The sequence below is a fragment of the Mesoplodon bidens genome (assembly GCF_964165515.1).
Source record: "Mesoplodon bidens genome assembly, chromosome: 14".
NCBI classification, from domain to species: domain Eukaryota; kingdom Metazoa; phylum Chordata; class Mammalia; order Artiodactyla; family Ziphiidae; genus Mesoplodon; species Mesoplodon bidens.
Window position 1 is genome coordinate 70,046,717 of NC_138170.1, and position 23,334 is coordinate 70,070,050.

General features: G+C 36.7%; 2 protein-coding genes across 11 annotated transcripts in view; one reads left to right on the plus strand and one right to left on the minus strand.

Moving 5' to 3' along the window:
- The window catches only part of NCOA1 (nuclear receptor coactivator 1), a 264,180-nt gene that overhangs the window by 171,369 nt on the left and 69,477 nt on the right, over window positions 1-23,334 (minus strand). The window lies entirely within an intron of this gene.
- Window positions 8,513-9,020, plus strand: LOC308628277 (thioredoxin-like). The gene has a single exon (XM_081255112.1). The coding sequence runs from the start codon at window positions 8,530-8,532 to the stop codon at window positions 8,866-8,868; it is 339 nt and encodes a 112-aa protein (XP_081111238.1). The 5' UTR covers window positions 8,513-8,529; the 3' UTR covers window positions 8,869-9,020.

Here is a 23,334-nt window from a genome sequence, read left to right on the forward strand (position 1 = left end):
ATGTCATCTGAGTCCCAAAAAGAGAGTAGAAAGAGGGTAAGACTGAAAAAGTCCTCTAAGAAACAAAAACTTGTAACTTCTCAAGCTTGGCAAAACACACAAACTTACAGATTCCAGAAGCTAAGTGAATCCTACATAGCATAAGCCCAAAGCAATCCATACCAAGACAGTTCACAGTTAAACTTCTGAAAACTGAAGACAAAGAAAATGTAATGAAAACGGCGAGAGAGAAATGATGCTTTACCTATAGGGGAAAAACAAATCAAATGATAGATTTCTTGTCTGAAACAAAAGAGGGGTGAAGGAAGTGGCACTGAAGTCCACATCTGATCATGTGTTTCTATATCTGTTTTTCTCTTGTTCATGACTCTTGGCATGCCTGGAATCTGGAGATTGAATGTCAGATATTGCATAACCAAAACTGTAGAGGCTGTGACTGATATTATCTTTTTCAATAGAAGATTTTCTTTAGTTTCTGGTAGGCAACAGGAGCTAATCCAATCAGAGATTAAGCTAATTTGAAGACAATTTTCAATCATATTAAGACTTATCAACACACACCCCAGTGTTCATAGCAGCATCATTTACAATAACCAAGATATGGAAGCAACCTCAGTGTCTATCAAGAGATAAATGAATAAAGAAGATGTGGTATATGTGTGTACACACACACACACACACACAATGCAATACTACTCGGCCATAAAAAAGAATGAAATTTTGCCATTTGCAGAAACATGGATGAACTTAGAGGGTATTATGCTAAGTGAAATGAGTCAGACACAGGAAGACAAATACTGTATGATAACACTTATATGTGGAATCTAAAAAATACAACAAACTAGTGAATGTAACAAAAAAGAAGCAGACTCACAGATATAGTGAACAAATTAGTGGTTACCAGTGGGGAGAGGGAAAGGGGAGGGGCAACACAGGGGTATGGAATTAAGAGGCACAACTATTACGTATAAAATAAGCTACAACGATATATTGTACAACACAGGGAATATAGCCAATATTTTATAATAACTATAAATGGAGTATAACCTTTAAAAATTATGAAGCACTATATTGCACACCTGTGATGTAACATTATACATCAACTATAGTTCAATTAAAAAAAAAAAAGACCTGGTCTCCTTCTCTGGTTCACCCTTACTGTTAGGACATAGTTATTTAGAGATCTCAACTGAAAGCCTCAGATATGTACCAGAGCTCCTCTCTTTAGTACCATGAGACTGCTGAAAATTCTGCTTAGCTTCTCAACCTCTTAGTAGTCACCTTCAGCTCAACTTTTCTGCCTATTGGCTTGTGCAGTTTACTAATCTGCAACAAATTCTGGTGGAAACATGGTTCAGACTTTTGGCTCACTTCTCTATGCTTATATTCTCTTCACCATCTTGGTCATTCAAGCTCTAGATGCCTTGGTAACCCTGAACTCCAACAGTCTCTCCACCCCTGTAAGATGGCCAAAAGGTCTCCTCAGTTTCTGTTTCTTAGCAACCACTGTATGTTCAACTCTCCTGCCTCTTTGTGGTATCATCTACAAAGTGAAAACTCCCCGAGAGATTATTTATGTGCCTTTTCCCATTGATAAAATTCAAAATCCAAAAATAAAAACTCTTGGTAAGGTAAGAACAAAAAATGAACTTCCCTACTTTGTTAAAACCTATCAGAAACCAATGGTAAACATTATACCTATGAATAAAGTAAGAGATGCATTCTCATGTATGTTAAGAACAAGTTAATAATGTGTGAAATCACATGTACTATTCAACACAGTACTGGAAGGCTTAACCAATGCAATAAATTAAGGAAAAAAATATATTAATGCTAGAAAGGAAAAGACTCCCCAAAAGTCATTATTTACATATAATGTGAATACCTATCCTTATAAAACTCAAAGGGAATATAAAACTCATAAAGTCCCTGTCCTAGTAGAAATTACATTCTAGATTTTGGGAGAGGGTAAGGAAGATAGGTAATAACAACAAACATAATAAATAGGTAAATTATCAAATCTGCTAGAAGGTGACAAATGCTGTGAAAATGTAAAATAAAATAAAGGCGGGAAAAGGAAAATCAGAACTGGGAACAGACAGACTACAATTTTTAAAAAAAAATCAGAATCACTCCGTCCCAGAAGAAACAAAAATAAAAATTACCTAGGAATAATTAAGGTGGAATATGAGTAAGGTCTTCTAGTAGAAACTAAGTTTCCAAAAGAACAAAACTTTTGAGTTTGAATGGAGAAACAGTCAATATACCTAATAAAAATATTAATTTTTCCCAAATTAATATATAAATCCAGATAATATCCTAGCAGAATTTTTCATGCCTTACGAAGTATATTAATAACGTAGAGAAAAGACATACATATGCATATACATATATATTTAAATAACAAAGAGAATTATGAAAAACAACAAACCAGTTTTATTTATCCTACCAGATATCAAAAGTAAAAAAAAAGAAAGAAAAAGAAAAAAAAAGTCAGAGGATAAAATACCTAAACATGAAAACTTAATCTCAAGTTATTGTTGTTTAATGGGTATAAAGTTGCAGTTTTGCAAGATGAAAAAGTTCTGGAGATCAGTTGCACGAGGTGAATGTACTTTATACTACTCAATTGTACACTTAAAAATGGTTAAGATGGCAATTTTTATGTTACGTGTTCTTTATAATTAAAAAAATGCAAGTGAATATTTTTATGCCTCTAGGCAAAGAAACCTTTCTCACATAAACTAAAAAGTACACGTAAGTCATAAAGGAAAAGACTGACTGATCTGACTGGTATAATTTCTGTATACCAAAGGACAATATAGTCAAAATGAGAGACTAGTAAAAACCTAAGAGAAAATATCTGGCATCATAAAAACAGGAAAAAAAAAAAAAGGATGAGTAATCAAAAGACCTAAAGAAATTCTACAAATCAATAAGAAAAATGTTCAACAACCAACATGAAAAGAAACCAAGCATACTGTGAATAGGCAATTCCCGTTAGAAAAATACAAATAACCTTAAAAAATAAAAAAATAGGAAAAAAAAAACACCTTACTAGTAATTAGTGAATTAAATATTAAAGACTAAGAAGACATTTTCCAAAAAATTTGAAAGCTAGATGGTAACAGTTCACAAGTGTATGAAATGATACCCTAAAAAACTTAATGATAAAGGTATAGACTGAAACAACAGTTCTGGAAGACAATCTGGCAATATCTTCCAAATCAAAACTGCAAAAAACAAAAAAAACCCTGCATGTATCAGAACTTCCCTGGCGGTCCAGTGGTTGGGACCTCGCCTTCCAGTGTAAGGGGTGCAGGGTTTTTTTTTGTTTGTTTGTTTGTTTGTTTGCGACACATGGGCTTCTCACTGTTGTGGCTTCTCCCGTTGCGGAGCATAGGCTCCGGACGCGCAGGCTCAGCAGCCATGGCTCACGGGCCCAGCCGCTCCGCGGCATGTGGGATCCTCCCGAACCAGGGCATGAACCCGTGTCCCCTGCATCAGCAGGCGGACTCTTAACCAGTGCGCCACCAGGGAAGCCTGTAAGGGGTGCAGGTTTGATCCCTGGTCTGGGGGGCTAAGATCCTACATGCCTCGTGGCCAAAAAATCAAAACATAAAACAGAAGCAATATTGTAACAAATTCAATAAAGACTTTAAAAATGGTCCACATCAAAATAAAAGCTTTAAAAAAATTGCATGTATCATCATTATATATATGTGCCTCCTTATAGAAAATGACAACACTTTCTATAAAACAGTCTTAACAAAAAGAAATCAAACCTGAATCACATCAAGCCTCCATACCTAACTAAAAATTTACAGAAAATGCACAGAACAATAAACAAGTTTAACAATGCCATGGGATGCAATAAGCAAGAGCTAGAAAAAATGGAAAAAATGGAAAAAATCTGTAGGGCAAACCACCCAGTCTCTTCAATCAATATACTGCAAAATTTAAAAAAGAGAGACAGGGAGGGAAGGATGGGAGGAGGGAGGGAGGGAGGAAGAAAGGAAGCTGGAGACAGAGAAAGAAAGGGGAATCGGAGATGGAGTGAAAGAAAGAGAGAGGAGGGATAAAAAGAAGAAAAATAGTTTGAAAGACTTTTTTTTTAAGGTATATCAACCAATCAAACTGTAAACCTCATCTGGATCCTAATTCAAACAAGTAAAAAAAATATGGAAGAAAATGTTTCTGACATTAAAACAGTTTAAAATTTGAACACTGACTGAATATTTAATGATACTAAAGAATTATTGTTGGGCTTCCCTGGTGGCACAGTGGTTAAGAATCTGCCTGCCAATGCAGGGGACACAGGTTCAAGCCCTGGTCTGGAAAGATCCCACATGCCTCTGAGCAACTAAGCCTGTGCACCACAACTACTGAGCCTGTGCTCTAGAGCCCATGCTCCACAACAAGCGAAACCACCACAATGAGACGCCTGCACACTGCATTGAAGAGTAGCCCCCACTCTCTACAACTAGAGAAAGCCCACGCGCAGCAAAGAAGACCCAACACAGCCAATAAGTAAATAATTAAATAAATAAAAATTTTTTAAAAATTGTTAATTTTCAAGTGTGATAATAGTACTACGATTGTGTTTTTCTCTAAAAAAAAAAAAGACCTTATATTTTCCAGAAACACATGAAATATCTGCAGATCAAATGACACAATATCTCAATTTGTTTCAAAAATGTGAGAAGGGATAAAGTAAGTGAGAGCACAGATAAAACAAGATTGATCACTGGATGATAACTGTTGAAGGCGAGTAGAAGTTCACTCTTCTATTTTGTCTACTTGAAAATTTCCCTATAAAACATTTAAAGTGCATATACCATATGGTTCAGCAATTCCACTTCTTTTTATCTTAAAGGAACTATCATGCAGGTGCATGAGAAAGTACATACAGGACACTCCTGACTCCACTGTTTGTAGTTTTAAAAAATTATAAACAATCTGCAGTAAAAACCCTGAGGGCCCAAATAAAACTCGTACAGCTATCGTACAAAACACAATGCAGAAACTGAAAATAACAACAACAAAACACAGATCTAAACATGCTGGAGAGTGAAAAACTCATACTGCCAAAATATATAAATATACCACTTACAAAAAATAATCCATACAATACTATATATTTCTTACAAATATGTGTGTATATATGTATACTTACATACATAAATCAGTGTATATCTGTGGATTTATGTATGTAAGTACATAAATATAAATGGACTGAAAATATCTGAAAAGATAGACACCAAATATTAACCACGGAGAGAACAGGAAAGAACCAGGACTGTAGAAATGCTCAAGATGGACTTTAGTTTCACCAACCTTGTTAGTATTTCAAAAAGGAGAATTACTTCTGTGGGTAAAACTTATGTTTAAAAAAAGAACATTAATTCACATTTTTGCTGTCTCTTTGCGAATCAATGAATCTTTTTTGACTTTTGTACAGAACCAGAACCAAGATATATCTCCTACAAAATTAACTATAAAACATACCCTTCTCTAAATCAAGAACTTATAGACAAGAATGTAATCAATCTGGGAAAAAATATTAGGTTCAACCACACAAAACTGCCAACATTCTAACATTTTTGCCTTCAAAAAATGGCAATTTCATGAGTTTGACATAATAGATTTTCTTATAGCAACACCAGCACTGCAGGAAATTCATTATATTTATATATACTCTACTCCCGAAAATTTGTATGAAAACTAAAATGTGTGAAAAGATAAAAGGGGGATACTATTACGTTTTTCAAAACACGTATGTCCCTAATTTCACCTGACCTGTTGTCAACAATATAATTACATTTCCACATTTTCTTAAAAATCTGTTCTCTTACTTCACACACAATATTAGATTAATATTCTTTAATCCAATAAGCACTGACTGAAACCAAAGATTTGTCATTTTTATCTTGGTCTTAACTAATATTCAAGTTATAAGCATACTTATAATTATCATTCTCAGCTGAATTTCTTTAATCTTCTACTCATTTTTACAAAATAAGAGCAAATACAATAATATACCAAGAACTGCATAAGTAATTTTTTTAAGATGGTAACACTTTTGAAACCAAAATATTGGATAGACACAACTAGGCAAAATCATGTTAGTTGGTAACTGAGTCTCATTTATTCATATGAAAAGCAGAGTATAATGTATAAAAATATAGGTTGTATTAAAAAAGTCAAAAGGAGTGCTTGTAATTATAATTACTCTTATCATCACAAGATCCTAATACCAAAAATAGACTTCAGGAATTGGGTTTTACCAAAATTTGTGGGAAAGATGCAAGAAATGTCTTATTTTCTATTCTTCCTCTTAGATCTTCAATCTATCTCCCATCAATGCATTCTCCACACTGAAGATCAAAGAGATTTCATAAACCTCTTTTAAAATGTCTTGATCAGGTCATTCCCCTGCTTAAAATCCATTAAGTCCTACAGGGACTAAATGATGTGGTTACTCTCCATTCTTCAGTCGTACCATTTTTTGCTATTTTTGCTATTGTTCTCTGTGCTCCAGGTATGCACTCCTTTTTCTTTTTACTTTAGCTTCACATTTTAAAAATTACATTTAGTAAACTATCACACAATAAAAGAAACTTTTTTGCATGTACAGTTCTATGAGTTTTAGCAATACATATAGAGTCATGCAACCACCACCACAACCACAATACAGAAAGTTCCATTACCCCAACAGAAACTTCATCCAGTTGTCACATGAATCAACAATTTATTCCTGGGCTTCCCTGGTGGCGCAGTGGTTAAGAACCTGCCTGCCACTGCAGGGGACATGGGTTCGAGCCCTGATCCAGAAGATCCCACATGCCGTGGAGCAACTAAGCCTGTGCGGCACAAGTACTGAGCCTGCATGCCATGACTACTGAAGCCTGCACGCCTAGAGCCCGTGCTCCGCAACAACAGAAGCCACCACAATGAGAAACCCGCGCACTGCAACGAAGAGGAGCCCCCCCTCACCGCAACTAGAGAAAACCTGCGTGCAGCAACTAAGACCCAACGCAGCCAAAAATAAATAAAATAAATAAATTTATTAAAAAATAATAGTAATAATTTATTCCTTTTTGTTGCTGAATAAGTAACCCACTGTATGGATGTACCATCATTTATCTATTTACCCATCAGAAAAATATCAGATTGTTTCTAGTTCGGGGTGATTATGAATAGAACTGCTATGAACATTTGTGTAGAGATTTTTATGTGAAATTAAGTTTTTGTCCTCTAGAGTAAGTACCCAGAGGGTGGTTGCTGGGTTATATGGTACTGTATGTTTAACTCCATAAAAAAGTACCAAACTGTTTTCCAAAGTGTAAAAAAAAAAAATCACTAAGGTTAACACCACCACACTACCAGTGATAATAATGTTGATACTGTACTCCGCGATATAATGTAAAGAAAGGGGTCCTTCACCTCTTGTAGTATTCTTCCCAAAGTGTAATCATCGGAAAAACATCAGACAAACCCAACTGAGGAACATTCTACAAAATACCAGACCAGTACTATTCAAAAGCGTCAGAGCTATCAAAAAGAAGGAAAGACTGAGGTTTCCCTAGTGGCGCAGTGGCTGAGAGTCCGCCTGCCGATGCAGGGAACACAGGTTCGTGCCCCAGTCTGGGAAGATCCCATATGCCGCGGAGCGGCTGGGCCCGTGAGCCATGGCCACTGAGCCTGCGCGTCCGGAGCTTGTGCTCCGCAGCGGGAGAGGCCACAACAGTGACAGGCCCGTGTACCGCAAAAAAAAAAAAAAGAAGACTAACAAATTTCACCCTGTACTACCTTTGCAACTTTTCTGCAAATTCCAAATTTTCTTTTTTTAAAAGAAATGACTTTGATTTTAAAAGAAAATGATTTTTTAAAGAAATAATGATTTTGAACATCTTTTCATGTATTTATTTATCAACCCTATATCCTCTTTGATGGAATGTCTATGTCTTTTGCCCATTTTTAAACTTAGTTGTTTGTTTCTTTACTCTTGAGTTTTGAGAGTTCTTTATATATTCTTGACATAAGTCCTTTATTGGATATATGATAGTCAAATATTAACTCCCACTTTGTAGCTTGTATTTTTATTCTCTTAACAGTGTCTTTCACAGAGCAAAAAGCTTTTAATTTCTATGAAGTCCAATTTATCAATTTTTTTTCCTTTAATGGATCATGCTTTTGGTGTCATATTTAAGTATTCTTTGCCTAACCTCAAGTCACAAATATTCTCCCTTATGCCTTCTTCCAAGAACTTTACAGTTTCACAGTTTACATTTAGATCTATGATGCATTTTGAATTAATTGTTATATAAAGGTGTGAAGTATAAATCAAGATTCTTTTTTTGCATATGAATGCAAAGCCAACACCATTTACTAAAAAGGTCACTGTTTCTCTCCTGAATTGCTTTTGCAACTTTGTCAAAAATCAACTGGCCAAAGCTCTGTCCAGCCCCTTGGATCCGTTTTCATTGCTTCCACCATGAGGTCGCTCATCAGACCCCAGCAACCAAAATGGTGAAGCAGATTGAGAGAAAGTATGCTTTTCAGGAGGCCTTGAACAATGCAGGAGAGAAACTCCTAGTAGTCGACTTCTTAGCCACATGGTGTGGGACTTGCGAAATGATCAAGCCTTTCTTTCATTCTCTCTCTGAAAAGTATTCCAACGTGGTGTTCCTCAAAGTAGATGTGGATGACTGTCAGGATGTTGCTTCAGAGTGTGAAGTCAAATGCATGGCAACCTTCCAGTTTTTTAAAAAGGAACAGAAAGTGGGTGAATTTTCTGGCACCAATAAGGAAAACCTTGAAGCCACCATTAATGAATTAATCTCATCATGTTTTCTGAAGACATGACCAGTAAACAGCCATTGGCTGTTTAAAACATGTAATTTTTTTATTTACAAAAAGGAAAGGTCAAGTATAAACACTATATACCTAACTGCCATCTGATAAGTGACAATAAAATATTAACTCTACCCTTTTAAAAAAAAAACATCAACTGACCATATTTCTGTGGATCCTATTTCTGGACTGTCTACTCTGTTCCAATGATCCATGCGTCTATCCCTTTGCTGATACCACACCATTTTTATTTCTGTACTGACATTCTTTTAGTACCTCCAATATGCTCCTTCGTTACTTCAAGAACTTCAGATATGCTGATTCTGTCTTCCTGCACATTCTTCCGCTCTCACCTAGTAACTCCTAACTCATCTTTCAGAATTTTAGCTTAAATGTCACTTTCTCAGGAAAAACTCTGCATCATGAAAGTCAAAGAGGTTTCAGGAGAAAGCAGAAAAAAATCAAGATGTATCGGTCCTATAGGGCAGCGGTCCCCAACCTTTTTGGCACCAGGGGCTGGTTTTGTGGAAGACAATTTTTCCACGGACGGTGGGGGGGATGGTTCAGGCGGTAATGCGAGTGACGGGGAGCAGCAGATGAAGCTTCCCTCGCTCACCCGCCCCGCCATTCACCTTCTGCTGTGCAGCCTCATTTCTAACAGGCTGTGGACTGGTACCAGTCCGCAGCCCGGAGGTTGGGGACCTCTGAAATAGGGCATCCAGTTACCAACTCAGCAAGAGTCAGAGACTACCAATGACTTTAAGAAGTTATTAGGATTTCCTAAGCTTTGTTACACCTCTGTGTTTATTTCTGTCATGACCAGCAGCACCCCTTCTCTACCTCTTACTCCTTCTACCTTTCCTGTAAAGCTTTGCTGTAAAATCCTAAAAGCAAAAAAGGTAAAGTGTACTTATCATGCTGGCAAGTAAGGGGGAGCTGGCAATACATCACTCCACTTCTGCCCTGGAAAAGTGTTGTAGATAGAAAACAGTCTCTAAGGAACAGAAGAAAGTGGATGAATTACCTAGGACCTAGGACACGGAGAAAACTAATCTAGGTTTAACAACAAAAAGGTCCATCCCCCAACAAAAAAGCTAAGACAGTAATGAGGAAGACGCTGATCTTTGTATTAAGTAATTACAATTTAGAGAACTAGTTAGGAAAGGAAGGTTAAGACTTCTTTTAAAGAACCTCTTCTCTTAAAATGCCAAGTAGTTGACAGTAATGATTTCAAAATACTATAATCAGAAAAAAGAAAAGCAAAGTTAACTTATATTTTCTGAGCATTGTTATATGCCAGGGACTGAGATGGATATTTTATGTATGTGTTCTCATGTAGTCTTTATAAAAAATCTGTGAAGTAGATATTATTTCTACTTTATAGAGAAAGAAATTGAGTTTATACAGCTAGATTGGTTCTATTTCCTCTTTGTTCTTATTCTTGTAACTTGTTTTTATAACTATATTCATGAAAAAATAAAGCAATATACAAAAAGATCTCAACTTAAATGAGAAAAGACAATTAACAGACACCAGTACTGAGATGACAAACATGTCTGAATTATCTAATGAGGATTTTAAAGCAGCTATCAGTAAAACGAACCAAAATGCAATTATAAACACTACTGAAACAAATGGGAAAACAGAAAGTCACAGCAAAGGAACAGAAGATACAGAGAAGAATCAATGGAAATTTTAGAACTGAAAAATACAATAGCCAAAATTAAATTCAACGGATGGTCTGAACAGCAGAATGTTGAAAACAGAAGAAAGAATCGATCTTAAAGAAAGTGAACTTGGGCTTCCCTGGTGGCGCAGTGGTTGAGAGTCCGCCTGCCGATGCGGGGGACACGGGTTCATGCCCCAGTCCGGGAGGATCCCACATGCTGTGGAGCGGCTGGGCCCGTGAGCCATGGCCGCTGAGCCTGCACGTCCGGAGCCTGTGCTCCGCAACGGGAGAGGCCACGGCAGTGAGAGGCCCGCGTACCGCAAAAAAAAAAAAAAAAAAAAAAAAGAAAGTGAACTTAAAGATCGATCAATAGAAATCATCCAGTCTGAAAAAGAGAAAAAGAAATAGATTGAAAAAAATAATGGAGCCTCAGGGACCTGTGGAACAATTACATAAGATCTAACATTCACATCATCAAAATCCCAGAAGAGGAGAAAAAATGTGGGCTGAAAACGTATTTGAAGAAATAATGGATGACAGTTTTTCAAATTTGGTGAAAATCATAAACTAACAAATTCAAGAAGCTGAGCAAACTGCAAACAGGTTAAACCCAAAGAAATCCAGACATACACACATTATAATAAAGCTTCTCAAACTAAACACAAAGAAAAAAATCCTGTAAGCAGCCAGAGAAAAACAATGCATTACCTACAGGGGAATTTCTCATCAGAAAACCATGGAGGCCAGCTGTACCAATTCCAAAACAATGCATGAGTATTTCATTCCCTACTTTATTACAGTTATTCAATAAATACAAAAAGGTACTTATGGAGGCCAGCTGTACCAATTCCAAAACAATGCATGAGTACTTCATTCCCTAATTTATTACAGTTATTCAATAAGTACAAAAAGGTTATTCACTATTGTTTCAGTTAATTACCCAGGAGGTTGAACTCTTTTCCTTATGTTTGTTTACTCTATGTAAACTCTATTTTGACCTAATGGACACGACTTTATCAATGTACTTACTGGAATCTTAGTGTTGTAAATATTTTTAAAATATTCATAGTTATTTTAGATAGGATTTAAGGTCAAATTTGTAAATATTTTCCATTTTGTTATTTTTCTTTTTAATTTTGTGCTGGTTTTTTCATATAGATGTACTTAATTTTTTAGTCAATTTGTGAGTCTTCTTACTTTGGGTTACTATTTGCATAGTTTCACTAGTTTTCCAGTTTTTAAAAAGTTAACCATACATTTGCATACAGACAGGTTCAACACTAATTTTTCTAACTGCTACCTGATCACCTCAAAATTAATGAAATAATTCTACCACTTGATAGACTTTATGCTTGCTATTGTATACTAAATTCCTAAATCATATTTTCTCAATTCTAAAAATGCTTTTCTTAAAATAATATTTTTAGGTTTCTGAAACTAGGAGAAGTATCAGAATTAATGTCCAAAATACGTACCGGTAGTTAAGCAAAAGAGTAAGCTGTGATGTATGTAACTGCTTGCCCATGTGTAAACCTATGGGAAATACCTGCCCATAGAAGGTATCTGTTTATCCAAATATCACCACAGCTGAATTTACTGCATAGATAAACTCACAAGCCTTTGAATTTTAGGTTAAATCTGAAAGCCTAACTGTCACTTGAAAATGTTTTCAGAAAGCACTGAAATAAAAAGCTATTGTGATGCAAAAATTGTCTGTTGCGAGACAAGCAAGAGCAATTAAAGGCAGTAGAAATTACCCAGTCCCTCAAAATAGATCACAGAATTAGCAGAGCTGGGAGACACTGGTGTGACCAATTTACATTTTACAAAGTACTATTACCCAAGGGCTGGATATCTGTCAAAAGTTTCCAGCTGACTCAAAAAAGAAGTTATTTAATTCACAGTTTATAGAAAAACTGAAACCATGAATTTAGCCAACAAAGAAAAGCAGTTAAATTCCAAACATTTCCCACATGACTCAAAACTACACTGACAATCATAATGTATAGAAAAGCAGCAACAGGTGAGGAAAATCAGCACGTCAGTATGAAAAAGGATTAGACTCACTCTTGTACTACGATTCCAAAGAAGATGGTATAGAAACTGTATGGATAAATGTATGCTTCTGTCAGTTAATTTCTAAGGAGGATTTTAAAAATAAATTTAATGTTTCTTCTTTCTTTAAAGTATATTCAATCAATAGTATATATCACAATTAATAGTCTTAGAATTGAGAAAATGCACTGTGTGTATATATGTGTGAATATATTTGTCTATGTCTATTCAGTTACTTATTTGCTCATTCATTTCTGGGTAAAGGAAAGCAAGAACAGAGAAGCAGGAACAAAACTAAAGATAATAATGAATAAAGATCAAACCCTTTCAAGATCCTAAAGGTTACCGTGATGCAGAAAAACACATGATGAAGTAAATACAACCCAGTAAAGAATGACAACCAGATAGATAACTAACTAGCAAATAACACAGCCAAAAAAACCCTGATAAAATTAAAGGTAATAGCAAACTGAAATAGCTGAGAAAAAGTAAGTAAAAATAGGTCTTAATTCAGTTGAAAGTAAGAGTATTAAGAATGTATTAAAACTGTGTAGTACCTAACCAAGATTCAGAATACCATAATTCTTGATCAACCACCCTACCACTGCAGTAGGTTCCAGAGAATGAAAGTGAGAAGGGATGTACCAGGCAAAACTGCCTGTTTATTATTATCAAAGGGTTTGGACCACAGGCAACTAGGGACTCCTCTGCCTCAGTTACAGTTAAGCCTAACACCTGAAACACTGAGAACAAGCCAAATGATTTCTTGGCTTCTTTTATTTAGGTCCACATCTTAACCCACAGAAAAGAAGGAAAAGATAATCGAGTACTTCTACAAACAGCCATGATGGAGTAACAGGCATCTGATTAATGCTTCTGGTTATACAACCAAAACTGGGTAAAATAAACAACAGCTTTCAGATATTGGACAACAGTCAAAGCAGGAGTGGGATCCCTGAGAAAAGGGGGAAAAAATTAGGTGAGACCTACAACTGCCTCACTTTACACCCTTGAAGCAGTTTCCAGGATGCAGGGTAGAGAGGGAGGACTTAAACAGAGCCTGGCAGTCTCAGAGAGTTGAGGAGAGAGACTGACAATGTTCAGGGAAGCCAAAGCAGCCAGAATCTGGTTAAAGTGTACCAGAGAGAAGGGACCTGCAGACACAGAGCTCTGGAAATCTGTAGAGGCCTCCCCTCAGGTCTTTGACAGGTCATCTGAGAGAGGAAACTACCTAACGTTGGGGAAAGGACCAACGAAAAGCAAATAGGTCAAAAAAGTCCCAAAACTCATACAAGGGTAGAGATAATTTGTATTCCCACCAAGTAGAGTGAAAAGACCTCATAATGATAGGGATAGAATAGGATAGTTATACAGGTAGTTGTAGAAGTCCCACTAAGGGACTATAGATAGAGAGGGAAACCTAGGAATCTTTGGGAGACCACTGTTAAGTTAATGATGGCTCAAGAAAGCGATTGGAACGTCGTGGAATGAAGCAGGCTTGCTTAACTATAAAGCCATAAATAAAAGCACAAGATATGCCCCAGGCCATTAGGTGGAAGAAAAATGTCACTGCCCTTCTACTGACTTGAATAAGTGCTATGATGATCCTAGTTTGACCTCATAGGGTCAGACACTCTCCTGACTGATACGAAGGAGGAACTAGTGATGTAAGCAAGCCCCATGTCTACTCGAAGAACGCAGTCTTTTCCCCTCCCCCTTTCCTTTGACTATAAAATTGCAGCCCACTTAATCCTCAGGGCAGAGCTCCCTTGCCTGCCCGCTTGCATCTCTTACAAGCGTCCTATATTAATAAATCTACTTCTTGGCTATCACTTTGCCTCTCACGGAATTCCTTCAGCGCTGAGACATAAAGAACCTGAGCCTCAGTAAGTCTAGACACCAGGTGAGTGACTCTAATTAAAAGACCGTGGGTTGGAGTCCCAAACAGAGTTTTGGCCAGGTTCAAGTCCCGGCCGCATGTGTTCAAGTCCAGTCTGAGCTACACGGTTTTAATAATACATGAAACATTAAGTAAAGTCCTCAAAAAGTAGCAACTCTAAATTAGCTCAAGGAAATAAGGCTGCCCGGGACCCACCCTACCAAAGCTTCCTCAAAACAAAGTGAATCTCAAAAAAACATCAAAGTGATTTCAAGAAGTTTAACTGCATGCCAAATTTAGACCAACATTATTTAAAGGATTTCAACAAAATCCAACGCTCAGCAACATAAAATTCACAATGACATCCAATGAAAATTTACAAGGCATATAACTAGAAGGAAAATATGACCTACAACCAAGAGACTAACAGATCAATAAAAACAGACACAGAACTAACAGACGGAACTTAGCAGACAAAGATATTAAAAGAGCTACTATAAATATGCTCAACATGCTCAAGAAGGCAGAGAAAGACATGGCGATGTTAAGGTGAGAAGGGCAAGGTTTTTTTTAAGCCCAAATGAAATTTCTAGAAATAAAAAACACAAGATCTGAAATGAAAAATACACTGGATGGGATTAATAGCAGATTGGACAATTAATTTGAAAACACAACAATAGAAAATATCCAAAATGAAGCACAAAAAGAAAACACAGAAAGGGAGAAAGGGAGGAAGGAAGGGAGGGAGGGAGGGAGGGAGGAAGAAAGGAAAAGAAGGGGAACACCAATAATTTGTAGCAATATATCAAACTATCTAATATACATGCAATTGGGGTCTAAAAGCTAGAGGGAAGAAGGTGATAGAAAAAAATATGTAGAGAAATAATAGGCAAATGTTTTTCAAGCCATAAACCCACAGAACAAAGAGGCTCAACAGAATACAGGAAAGATAAACAAAGAAAACCACACTTAGAAATATCATAATCAAACTGTTGAAAACCACTGGTTAAGAAAAAATGTTAAAAGTTGACAGAGGAGGGCTTCCCTGGTGGCGCAGTGGTTGAGAGTCCGCCTGCCGAGGCAGGGGACATGGGTTTGTGCCCCGGTCCGGGAAGATCCCACATGCCGCGGAGTGGCTAGGCCCGTGAGCCATGGCCGCTGGGCCTGCGCGTCCAGAGCCTGTGCTCTGCAATGGGAGAGGCCACAACAGTGAGAGGCCCGCGTACCGCAAAAAAAAAAAAAAAAAAAAAAAGAAAGTTGACAGAGGTAAGGAAAAAGACTCATTATGCACAGAAAAACAATGACTTCTCATTGGAAACTATGCAAATGAGAAGTCAGTGTAGTGACACTGCTAAGTACTGGAAGAAAAAAAGTCAACTTAAAATTCTATATCCAGGGCTTCCCTAGTGGCGCAGTGGATAGGAATCCACCTGCCAATGCAGGGGACACGGGTTCAAGCCCTATTCCAGGAAGATCCCACATGCCACAGGGCAACTAAGCCCGTGCTCCACAACTGCTGAGCCTGTGCTCTAGAGCCCGAGAGCCACAACTACTGCAGCCCACACCGCCGGAGCCCCTGCTCCGCAACAAGAGAAGCCACTGCAATGAGACGCCCACGCACCACAACGAAGAGTGGCCCCCGCTCACTGCAACTAGAGAAAGCCCACGTGCGGCAACAAAGACCCAACTCAGCATGCATGCATGCATGCATAAATCAATCAATCAATCAATCAATCAATCTATACCCAGTTAAAATATATTTCCAAATGACTATGGAAATGTTTTTAGACAAAGGTTGAGAAAAATCCATTATAAGGCATGCACCTTTTTTTTTTTTTTTTTTTTGCAGTACACGGGCCTCTCACTGTTGTGGCCTCTCCCGTTGCGGAGCACAGGCTCCGGATGCGCAGGCTCAGCAGCCACGGCTCACGGGCCTAGCCACTCCGCCGCATGTGGGATCCTCCCGGACCGGGGCACGAACCCACGTCCCCTGCATCGGCAGGCGGACTCTCAACCACTGCGCCACCAGGGAAGCCCCTGCACCTTTTTAAAGAAATGTTCTTTAGGCAGAAAGAAAAGAATATCAGATCAAAATTTGGATCTACATGAATATCAGATCAAAATGTGGATCTACACAAAGGAATGAAGAGTACTAGTAACACTAGTAAATATATTAATAGATATAAAAGACATCTTTGTCTAAGGTTTTAATTTCTGGGTTTGCTTTTTTTTTCCCTCAATTGTCTTAATTTCAAGAAAAATCTGTGCTTACAGTAGAAACTAAAAAACTAATCCCCTGAAAGAATCTCACTCCCATGAAGTAACCATTGTGAAGATATTCATAACATTAATTGGGCATATTTCCATCTTTTTATAATCTCCAGAACTATTTCTCACCATAGGAATTATATGTTCCTTGAAAGCTAGAAAAGACTCACTGGCAAAACAATCTGGCCCCAGAACCAATTTTTTGAGAAAATTCCTCGAACTTTTCTTCCATAGTTTTCTGGGTTACCCAGATTTTCTTCTTCTTAAAGTAGTTTGGGCATTTAATTCATTTCAGAGAGATTTCAAATAATTTGGCTTATGGTTACTAAATAGAACTCTCTTATAATTCTAAAAATCTCTTTTCTGCTTTTATGTCCTGTTTATTCTTTCTTACTTTGGTTTTCTATCTTTTCCTTGATAAAATCAGTCAGATATTTACTTTGTTTTTTAACCTTAAGAAGTAGCTCTTAGATTTTTTTAATTCTACAGTTTGGTTTTCAGTTCATCTGTTTCTGCTTTTATCTTATTTATATCCTCCCTTTCTCCCAGGCACTAATTTTGTTGGTTTTATTTGTTGTTTTACTAAAATCTGAGGTTGAGTACATTTCTTTTTCAAAAATCAATTTTCTAAGGTCAATATCAGTCTTTGCCTGAGTCTGTATTTAGTTTGCTATATAATCAGTTATTGTATATTTGATCTCCTGGTTGATTCAATATGATTTAAGAACATTTTCTGTTTGATTTTTCCAAGTGGTTGGAGTAGCGCATTTTAAACTTCTGTTATAGTAAGAGATTGGACATGTCTAGTTTTAGCTTTTCTGGAGTTTACTGACGTTTTCCTTCGTGACTTAACCTAATTTTTTTTTTAATGTTGCACAGTCAACTGGAAAAGTATACTTACTCTGAAATTTAAATGAAAGCTTTATAAGTAACTAAATAAACCACATTACAAGCAATACAGGTCTTACACTATACTTCAGGCTTTCAATTTTTACTAGCATGAAATGCATCCATATATGAAGAGTAAGGACAGAAATTCTCAATCTTGCACCTAACCTAATTTTAGTTTACACTGCTAGACCTGTAATAGGCAGAGTGTTTCTTAATAATGTAAGGAATTTCTAATTCTAAGCAATGTCCAAAATTTCTCGAAAATATTAATAGCTATTTAAATTCATTTCCGTGTTCATTTTTAATTGAAGAAGGAAGTTAAAGTGATAAAAATACTTGAAAGTCACTCCATATCAAACACCATTTCAAAACCAATAAGGCATCCCTCCTTCCATAAAACAGTAAAACATGATTTGACTAGCATGTTAGAGCTATGACTTTTCTTGTATGAGACACTATACTCCAACTAATAATTAGTGACTACAATAACTTTTCAGGAGCCCTATCATATCATAAAATTATACTGAACTAGCAAAATCCCTAAATCCCTGGTTTTCCCAAATCTACGCTTTTGCAGCTTGTTTAAACTAGAATTCGCTTTCCTTTTCAATTCTGATTAAAAATCAGTTTCTGAACTCAAGCTTTTGGTTTCACTCCAAGATGAAGAGATGGAGGAATCCTGGCTCTCCCGCGAGTTAATTTCAAAGTACACCTTATTAAGATTCATTTTCCTCCTACAAAAAAAAATTTTTTTGGTGTTTTATTTTGCTATGCAGAGTTTTTTATTTGCATACGTATATATGTAATAACAGTTTACACTTCACAGGGTTACTGGGGTAGTACCTGAAAATATATATTTAAGTGTCTATCACATTGCCTGCTGCATAGTAAACACTAAATATTAGCTATTATTATTATTATATTTTTGTTTTCTCCTATCAGCTTTCTTTTCTCTTAAATTCACTGATCCCATACTCTGTAACTGACCACTTTAGCTATGCCTCCTCATTTAAGATCATCTTCAGAACAATAAATGGCTCAAGGCCTTTACCAACCAACTGATGACAGATGTTAAACTGAGTACCTCTCAATTGTGCTTAATCTTGCATATCACCTTTTGGTTTCCATAGCATCCAGGTGTAGTTTGGAGAGTATTTCATCTTTCCACTCAAAGCTTTCATGATCAGATAGAAGAATGAGTTTCCACCACACACATTTATTTTATTCTTCAAAAAATATGTTTTATTTCTTACCAATAAACTAGTCCATAAAAGCAAAACAGTCAATTTCAATAGCTGTGCCATTCAATAATTATATTGAATAATTATATTCTGTCATTTGGAAAATGAAAAAAATTCTTGTGCCTCTACAACCTTCAGTTTCCAAATAGTTTAATATAATTTCCAAAAATACCATTAAAGATATGTGAAAAGGCTGTTTCAGTTTATTGCTATACAAAATAACAAGCACTTGGGATGGAGGGAGGAAGGCAGCGAAGGACAGAAAAACAGCACAACTTTCAACTAGCTACACCGAGTTTTCAGATGGTCACCTTCCGCAAACTTCAGGAAAAGGTTACCTGTAATTATGACCCATCTCTTTCTCTTGAGGGTGAAACCAAAAATTGTCCTCCTTACTGAAGCCTATATGCCTCCTTTCATGAAGCTTAGCTATCTTACAACATCATAATGTATTTTGCTGCTGGCCAAAGAGAAATGTAAATATCCCATGGAGTTGGGACAAGTTACATTTTCCCCTAAATTGTTCCTACCTCACTCCCTAGTAGAGAAGTATTATTTTGGCATCCAACTCTCTCGGTAATCTTTCTCAAACTGAGAGACTATTATAAGCAAGTGCCTTACAGAGAACACAAAAATACTCATTAAACCACCACAGCACACTATCATCAGTGTTTCCCCCATGTCCCCGGCCTCGGGCTTCTTAAAGTAACTAAGCCATATTCGCCTCTCCCCATTTAAAAAATTGATTAAAGAAATAAGGACAATTTTTTTTTTTTTTGCGGTACGCGGGCCTCTCACTGTTGTGGCCTCTCCCGTTGCGGAGCACAGGCTCCGGACGCGCAGGCTCAGCGGCCATGGCTCATGGGCCCAGCCGCTCCGCGGCATGTGGGATCTTCCCGGACCGGGGCACGAACCCGTGTCCCCTGCATCGGCAGGCGGACTCTCAACCACTGCAGCACCAGGGAAGCCCGAAATAAGAACAATTTTTAAACAAAACTGTGAAGTAGCTTTCTCTTAAACCAAAAGGCATATTTACTAGATATATGTTATGTGCTAGACAGTGTGCTAAGTGCTTCCCCTGATTTTATCTCATGGAACCCATGTAAAGTCAAATGAGAAGTAATTGTATGACAGGTGTGGGGGTCGGGGGAAGAAGATCAAAGAGTCACAGAGAAATTCAGCAAATAGGACCAATGGAATCAACAAGTAACTCAAAGTCAAACGGACCAGGAATAGGCTGCTTGCAGATCAGGAGATAAATCTAATTTTGAAAAAAAAAAACTAGAAGCTGTTACTATACACTTTACTCTATTTTTTTTAATTGAAGTATAATTGATTTACAAAGTTGTATTAGTTTCAGGGGTACAGCAAAGTGATTCAGATATATATATACATATATATAAAATATGTATTCTGAATATAAAATACGTATATTTTATATACAGTAGTGTGTATCTGTTAATCCCAAACTCCTAATTTATCCCCCACCCCACCTTTCCCCTTTGGTAACCATAAGATTGTTTTCTATGTCTGTGAGTCTATTTCTGTTTTGTAAATAAGTTCATTTGTATCGGTTTTTTTTTTAGATTCCACATATAAGTGATATCATATTTGTCTTTGTCTGACTTACTTCACTTAGTGTGATAATCTCTAGATGCATCCCTGTTGCTGCAAATGGCATTATTTCATTCCTTTTTATGGCTGAGTGGTAGTCCAATGTATATATGTACCACACCTTCTCTATCCATTCCTCTCTAGATAGACATGTAGGTTGCTTCCATGTCTTGGCAACTTTAAATAGCGATACACTTTATTCTTTGGCTTCTAGCTTCATACTAAGTCAATTCTTAGTTTCTTGGTGAGTACCTTGTATTTATAAAGGAGTAAATTTGACTGGACTCTGGATTCACTAAATATTAAGACAACTTCCAAAATCAAAATTACAAATGAAAACTGGTATTTAAACGTTTAAATTCTAGCCAGTACACTAAAACAAACAAAAGAAATAAAAGGTACAAGGATTAGAGTGTAGGGGTTAAAAATAAAACTTATAAGGAGATATAAAAACCAGAGAAGCACAGACTCTAGGGCTAGAATGCCTGGATTCAAATCCCAGCTCCGCCACATACCAGCTACGCAACATTGGGCAAGTTAATGTCTATTTCACTGGAGCTCTTTCAAGGACCTAATGGGTTAATATGCATAGGTGCTTAAAATAGAGCCTGGTAAACAGTAAGCACTATATAGTAAAACTGTCATTTGTGAACAGTATGGTTTTGTATATATATATATATATCCCAAAAGACTCAAGAAATTATTAGAAATAAAAATTCGGCAGGTTGCTAAATACACATAGTTCAATTGTATTCTTATAAGCCAACAAAGAGAAAATGTAAATTTCTGGACCTTTTTCTTATGAAAATTTTCAAAAAAGCTTAGAGAATAATATCAAGAATTACACCACCACCACCCCACCCTCCAACACCACAAGTGCCTAGCTTAAACAAAGATCAACTCATGGCCAATCTTGATTCATCCCCAGCCACAGCCTTCCCTCTATTCCTGATAATAAAGCAGATCCCAGACAAATCCTTGCATCCATCAACATTTCAGTATGTATCTCTAAAAGATAATGACTCTTTTTCAATATAACTACATGCTGTTATCTATCACACCTAAAAATTAACAATAATTTTTTAATATAAAATATCCAGTGTTCAAATTTCCCTGATTATTTTATAAATATTTATTTATTAAAATCTGGACCCAAATAAAGTCCAAACATTGCTATTAATTTCAGTTTTCTACCTTCTTTTCTCTTTTTTTGTTCCTCACAATTTATTTGTTAAAAAAAACCAAGTTGCGTGTCCCAAAGACTTCCCCATAGTCTAGATTCTGCTGACGGCATCTCCATGGTATCATTTCACTTGTTTCCCTGTCTTCTGTGTTTCCTGTAAATTGGTAATTGGAGCTACAGGCTTGATCAGATTTAGATTCAAATTCAATTTTTTTGGCAATGATACTTCACAGAAAGGATTGTGAACTTTCATTAAGAGAAACCTAATGTCCGACTGTCTCTCCTCCTGTGATGTTAGCAGCCACTGATGATCTTTGCTTACGTCCTGGAATTCATTATGAAATGGTAATGTTCTATTTATCAGCCCTTAACTGTAAATAGAATACTAGTAACTAGAATACATCTGAGAAAAGAAACTTCCTCTCCTCAACTACTGGTCACATTCAGGTATAGTTGGTTTCTTAGCATACGCCAAAGAAAATGAATGAGTTCTTTAAAATATCACCATGGGGCTTCCCTGGTGGCGCAGTGGTTGAGAGTCCGCCTGCCGATGCAGGGGACGCGGGTTCGTGCCCCGGTCTGGGAGGATCCCACATGCCGCGGAGCGGCTGGGCCCGTGAGCCATGGCCGCTGAGCCTGCACGTCCGGAGCCTGTGCTCCGCAACGGGAGAGGCCACAACAGTGAGAGGCCCACGTATCGCAAAAAAAAAAAAAAAAAAAGTATCATCATGAACTCGTCAGTTTAAACATATTGGATGTGACTGATTATATACTGCAGTTATACTTACTAATGTTCAAACTGTCTCATCTTTAGCCAGCCAGAGCCCATTCAATTAAGCACCTTCGTTGTTTTGCCACCCGCTATGATAACTTCCTTGCAAGATGTTCAAGGCCCCAGCTCTGAAACCAGCTTTAGCCATAAGCTGCTTTCCATTTCAACTAGCTCCTTTCTTATTCTTTATTTCTACTAAACTAAAAGTGCCTAATTCTTAATTATAAATCAACTGTGTTATATTGAATACATTCTGGATATTATGATTGAACACGGACCCAGAAATTATAGAAATATTTCCTTCTCAAGTCTACTTTCAGCATTCCATTCAATGTCCAAAAAAGAGCATATCCCACTCAAAACTGGATGTTAAATGCTTCCATTTGAGAGACCAGAGCAACAAGATTCCTAATATATTCTCTGCCGGCATTTTGGCTCTGGAAAGTATTTCTTCATGTTCTATTTCAAAATTTAGATGTGGTTTTTAAACATGTACAATAAAAATTCACTGGTTGTTTTTTCTCTGATAACCCAATAAAATCATCAAGTGTGGGGAAATGGTCAAACTCTTAGATAAGAATTCTTTTGTATCATAATTCAGACTTTTATAAAATTCTTATACCTCATCCTTAACACTGAAACTCATGATACTGTGAATATGAAGTTATAAGTTCTGACTATTTGAAAAAGTAAATGTAAGTTTATGCCTCCTTGAAATCATAGAAATGGCATTATCAGTGGTAAAGAAACATTCTTCTTATTTTACTAAAAAACAAATTAACAAACATGTAAAGCCCTGTCACCCTACACAGCTAGCATACATCGCTGTGGAAAAGCGGGATCCTATATTTGCTGACCATTTCTTCCCAAAATCCTAAAAAGACACGGTGTTAGTGGCCAAAAAAA